The 5813-nt window shown below is 45.3% G+C and overlaps 1 protein-coding gene across 3 annotated transcripts; it reads right to left on the reverse strand.

Moving 5' to 3' along the window:
• On the reverse strand, positions 1 to 5276 carry asphd2 (aspartate beta-hydroxylase domain containing 2). Of its 3 annotated transcripts, XM_014160341.3 has the most exons (5): positions 4644 to 5059; positions 4131 to 4181; positions 1565 to 2740; positions 1141 to 1254; positions 1 to 980 (listed from the first exon to the last, which is right to left on the reverse strand). In XM_014160341.3, exons 3-5 carry the CDS (start codon positions 2421 to 2423, stop codon positions 871 to 873), a joined length of 1083 nt encoding a protein of 360 aa, XP_014015816.1. In that variant the 5' UTR covers positions 2424 to 2740; positions 4131 to 4181; positions 4644 to 5059; the 3' UTR covers positions 1 to 870. The 3 variants fall into 3 exon arrangements, with proteins under 3 accessions (XP_014015816.1, XP_014015822.1, XP_082822399.1); XM_014160347.3 differs by lacking the exons at positions 4131 to 4181; positions 4644 to 5059 and adding an exon at positions 5090 to 5276; XM_082966273.1 differs by lacking the exons at positions 4131 to 4181; positions 4644 to 5059 and adding an exon at positions 3048 to 4121.
• Between the last annotated feature and the right edge of the window lie 537 nt (positions 5277 to 5813).

Raw genomic sequence — 5813 nt, forward strand, 5'->3', positions numbered from 1 at the left:
TTCAGATAATTTGCCATTTATTAAATACTGTTCAAAGTGAGTACAAATGCCACAGATATGAATCTATTGGGGTAGAATATCACCATAAATTTGATATACAGCTGAAAAAAAAAAAAAATCACTGAATTATATAAAATGTCACTGAACAATAGCCAAACCACTTGACAAACATTTCAGATATCTAAACCTGAATGTATCAAAATGACAAATGCTCAGAAGAGAAGATGACATTACAGTACCAGAATATTAAGACCGCACAATAACTTAACTATTGATTGTAAGACAATTACATTTCAAAACCTATGATATGTTTTGTACTCCAACTCTATTTACAGAAATACAAAGATATCAAATACAACCATATTACAACCATTCATTAGATCATTGACCAAATACAAGCCTTTCTTCTGTGTAGCAACAACACAGACAGTTTCAAGCAAATCATTTCATCTCTAAAAAAATGTTTCTATGTGCTTATCCAACCATGTTTTTGTGAAAGCTGTATTGATTTCTATAGGAGAGCACAGTAAAGTATCACACATTGGCAGGGATAATCACAGAGATAAGGATTGGGGCTGTAAACATTCAAATGTAACATTTTACATTATGGCTGTTTGGTCAAGGTCAGCAGGTGCTAAGAGTTACAGGGAGAAAGCAGATTCGAACAAGACAGAGAATATGTACACAGTGAGTGTGGGAACAGGACAAGAGAAGTGCTCCCTCCCACCCCACTCACACTGTTCTTCTCTACTTTTTTCACCAACTCTCTTAAATTCTGAAAGACATTCTCTCCGTTGCCCTTTACCTCTGTTTTACTCTCTGTAGCTCTGTTTCTCTTCAACCCCCCTCCCCAACAAACTCCTTGTCTTCTCAGCGCCCAGGGGTGAAGATGTAGTCCAGAGCCTGTCTCTCAGCAGCTGCCACATTAGGGTGCCAGAGGTCCACCATGAAGACAACCCTGGGGCCGTCCTCTGGGCCGCCTGAACATAGAAAAAACACAGATTCATGTCTTCCTCCAATCAACCCTTTATAACAGCTTAATAACACTTTCTCACAACAGTACAAACACACACACACAACCCGGGAAGAAAAACGCGACCCCTTTCACCCCCTCCACACACACAGCCGTCTCCCTCTCACCCTCATGGAAGGCCCTGTGGAGGAAGGAGTCATCAAACAGCAGACAGCTCCCCTCAGACCAGCACTGTGGCTCACCGCCAACCACCAGCTCACAGGAAGAGGGCACTCTAAGACCTACGGAAGACAGGCAGCAAGTCAGTCTATATACAGTAATTACCAAGGAAACCAGGGAAAAAATTACATGACACAAACACATACTGTATGAATATATTCTAAAATGTCAGCTGTATATGTTGTCATGCAAAGCAAGCTTTAAATCAACCCTACAATAGTAAACATCATTACTATCATTGTAATAATTTCAGAGACACAGGTGAACACACACAGGGAGCCAGGTGCATCTTTGAAATCCCTATATTTAACAGTGTTTTGTAGCCCTCCAGGCAGCCCCCCCCCCCCCCCCCCCCCCCCCCCCCCCTCTTACCCAGGTGGCAGCGCAGCCTGACGTTGGTTGGGCCGTAATGCTCAGTAATCAGGGCTCCCGGGGTTAGCACAGAGAAGCAGGCGTTTCCAAACACGTTGTTGGCGATAAAGGTGCGCAGCTGACTCAGCACCCTCCAGGCCCGGGGGCACCTCCTGGCATTGAGGGCCAGCGGAGTGCCCTGGTTCAACAAGTAGAAGGTCCACCACTGGCCATGGGGGGTGCTGTTGGACTTCCAGCCCAAAGGAAGGGAGGAGCCGGCCCTTGATGGGGGGGCGTGGTAGATGCTCTCAAACTCAGCCAGCAGAGCAGGGAAGCTCCTCTCCAGCAGCTCCACGTCATGCTTCTGTGCGTCCCGGGAGAAGAAGGGTGCTGAGGGCAGGTCAGGGAGGAAGAACACCTCTGGCCTCTGGATGGTGGGCCGACTGGTGAGGTAGCGACCCTGGTCTCGTACCCCTTTGTGTACCCTGCCCATGCCCGACCAGGTGTAGCGTTTGGCGTAATCTTGCAGGCTGTGGTACAGCTTCTGATTGAGACCGTCCCCTGTGTTGGTGCAGCGAAAGGACTCAGCGGACTGGCAGTAAGCAAAGCCGTTCGGCTCCTCCACCCCTGACACCGGCCTGCCTTTAGCCTTGCCATCTCTCTCTGTGCTGATCAAGGCCCCCCCACCCCCTCGACTGGGCTCAGTGCTGTACCCCCCACGCAGGGGAGAGGAGCTGTGCTCACGACCTACCCTGTAACAGTACCACACAAAGAGCAGCAGCAGGCACATGGCTGTGCCAAAGGCACTGGACTCACAGTCCCTCATAGACTGCATCCCTCCAGCCACCATCTCCCTCACCCTCTCTAGTGACCACTCCATTCTGGCTCTTCGCTAAAACCACTGAGTTTGGTCTGAAGAAACTACCGTTGAGAAGGTCAATAACCAACCCTGTCTGCCTCTGCTTGAAAATGGCTATTAGAGGAAAATGTTCCACAGGGTTTCTCAAAGGCTACTTTCAGGAAGCTCTTATCATCCCCCCTTCTGGATGTAGTCTGACACTATCTGATATGACACACTCAGGGATGAGGGGAGGGTTCCCCCTGCATGGTGCCTGGCTGTGTGATATTTGTGCTGCTCCCTCCCTTGTTCATTTTCGACAAATGCAGACAGACAACACACCTCAGGGTATCTGGTCTCTGCATCGGAGAGAGGGGGGGGGGGGGGGGAGACAGGGAAAAGGTCATTAGACATAAGCACTGCACAGATACACAGACACACACAGCATCTAATAAAGAAGCAGAGTACCAACATGCAGATCTCATTGCAAGCTCAGTTTTCCACATTACCTCCCCCACTTAGCTGGTTTAATACGGAACTAAATCCCACCCTCTGTGCCACCCTTTCCACAAACTCCCACCCCCACACTCAGCTCTGGACACACACAGTGCACCATGCGCACACACTCACACACAGATGGCATTTAAAATTCAGTTCTCCACACACCTCCGCACTGCACTGTAGAAAGCCATGAGTCACATTGCTGCATTCAAACACCAAAATCTGTATGTCTATCACACACACACACACACACACACACACACACACACACACACACACACACACACACACACACACACACACACACACACAAAATCTCAGTAAGACAAAAATAATGGTGTTCCAAAAAAGGTCAATTTGCCAGGTCCACAAATACAAATTCCATCTAGACACCGTTGCCCTAGAGCACACAAAAAACGATACATACCTCAGCCTAAACATCAGCGCCACAGGTAACTTCCACAAAGCTGTGAACGATCTAAAAATACTTGAATCAGTTATAGAACCCATTGCCCATTATGGTTGTGAGGTCTGCGGTCTGCTCACCAACCAAGAATTCAGAGACATTCAATTCTACAACCACCTAAAAGAAAGTGATTCCCAAACCTTCCATAACAAAGCCATCACCTACAGAGATGAACCTGGAGAAGAGTTCCCTAAGCAAACAGGTCCTGGGGCTCTGTTCAAAAACAGACCCCACAGAGCCCCAGGACAGCAACACAATTACACCCAACCAAATCATGAGAATACTTGACACATTGGAAAGAATTAACAAAAAACCCCAGAGCAAACTACAGTGCTATTTAGCCCTAAACAGAAGGTACACTGTGGTAGAGTACCTGACTACTGTGACTGACCCAAACTTAATAAAAGCTTTGACTATGTACAGACTCAGTGAGCATAGCCCTGCTATTGAGAAAGGCCGCCGTAGGCAGACCTGGCTCTCAAGATTAGACAGGCTATGTGCACACAGCCCACAAAATGAGGTGGAAACGGAGCTGCACTTCCTAACCTCCTGTTAAATGTATGAGTGTGGCTCTAAGGCTATGTATACAAAACGAAATTCCTTAGGGTTTTCTAGAATAGCGCTTTTTACATTTATTGTAGGAAGGATAAGGATAAGCAGCATAGATACATGAACATACTAACTGCAGTATTAAGCACTCACACAGACGAAAAGATACACTGTAACAAGCAAATTATGCAGTAAACATAAACACACATAAGCAGAGCTCCCACTGTACAGACCTTCCAATGCTTCTCCTGCACAACCATCTCACCAAAAATGGTCCGGCAAACCTGCTTGGAAAGACAGAACAGCCATCTCCTCTCATGAACACAGCCCAGATGACAGTCCACCGAGACGCACGCCCCCATAGAATCTCTCTAGCGCAAATACACAGTTCGCTCGCTGTCTGCTGCCTTGAATTGAGGAACTGTCGTAACTGAACAAACCCTGAATGGGGACAACCATCCATAACACTCGTCTGTCTCTCTCTCTCCCTCCCCCCTCCCTCCCACTCTCAATTTCTCCAATATTCCTGCCTCTAATGCCCTTAAACCTGCATACTTAAAGCTGTAGTTAGTCCGCCATCGTATCATGATTCACTCGCATAAAACCACGACAGATGTTCAGGGATTCACACTGTGTATTAACAATCTGCCAATAACAGCTACACTTGTACCGCATAAAAACAAAAATGCAACATAATGATATTTGAAATAATAATAATGACGATGATAATATTAATAATAACTCACCCAATTTTCATGGTTTTGAAAGATATCTAGACTAGCCTACAGGTTTACCATGTCACCAAGCAGCTAGTGAACTCTTATCTAGGTATGCTATAAGTTTATTATTACATGTCAATCATAATTAGGCCCTAATCAATTTAGCAAAATGTAAAAAAAAACTAACAGCAGCAAAGATGTTCTATTATATTGACAAGATAGTCAAGTGACCGCTCTAACAATGGAAAAACATGTCCCCAAATATGGAAGGCAGGCAGGAGGATGCAAGATCAGGTGGGACCCTTCTAACCAATGAGACGGCAGATAATCGTGTGAACAACAGGCACAACTCAGAGGGTCGTCATTAGTTACCACAGCCACAAAGTCAAAATTATGGCTAAACCCCGCCTATTTCTACAATAAACCTTAACTTTAACCCTAACCTTAACAACACTGCTAACCTTATGCCTTACCTTAATCTTAAACTCGCATCGCCCAGAGTTCCCCCGCCCACTTCACTTCCCTCCATTGAAAATGAATGGGGCTCCATTGTTTCATCTCTCCTAATGTGTTATGTGGAAATGCACTGTAATTCGGATAGTCACTCTTGCTTCACTCTCATGTGGGTGCTAGCAAACAGGCTAGGTAGTGCTAGGTATCAACAGCCAATCCAGTAGGGGCTGCAAGCTATAGTGAACTTCGAATGGTCAATAGCGTTGCAATATCGCAGAGTATTTGCATAAAGTTCAGTTTTCCCCAACTTTGGTTCTCACTTCCTTAAATTGAAAATGAATGTCTGTTGTTTCATCCCCTCCTACGTGTTATGTTGAAATGCACTGCAAGTCATTTTTCTCAAAGTTGCCGGAATGCCACATGTATCCACTTAAAATAGTACATTTGTAATAGCCTAAACATTACAAAACGTATATTCCATTAAATATACCTCACGTAATTCAACACATTCTCATCAGTGGCATTGCACAGTTTTGCGGGGCCCCCACAAGGTCAGAGCTTGGCCTTAACTGTTTAATTCTAACATTAGGTTATTCAAATATGCAATACAAATCTCCAACCTCTTTTTGTTTTTTTTAATGGCAGTATTAAATGCTCCAGGGCTAATTTTGTATAGCATTTTGGCATGTTTTTCTAGATTTTATTTGGTTACTTTTTGTTGCGGGGAGTTACAAGTACATTATC

The sequence above is a fragment of the Salmo salar genome, chromosome 20, assembly GCF_965601325.2.
Source record: "Salmo salar chromosome 20, fSalSal1, whole genome shotgun sequence".
Classification (NCBI taxonomy): domain Eukaryota; kingdom Metazoa; phylum Chordata; class Actinopteri; order Salmoniformes; family Salmonidae; genus Salmo; species Salmo salar.

Coding starts and splice junctions, on each gene's coding strand:
- asphd2 (XM_014160347.3), bottom strand. CDS start 2,423: ATGGAGTGGTCACTAGAGAGGGTGAGGGAGATGGTGGCTGGAGGGATG. Junction 1,255..1,564: donor CAGGCTGCGCTGCCACCTGG/GTAAGAGGGGGG, acceptor TGTCTTCCGTAG/GTCTTAGAGTGCCCTCTTCC. Junction 981..1,140: donor CCACAGGGCCTTCCATGAGG/GTGAGAGGGAGA, acceptor TTCTATGTTCAG/GCGGCCCAGAGGACGGCCCC.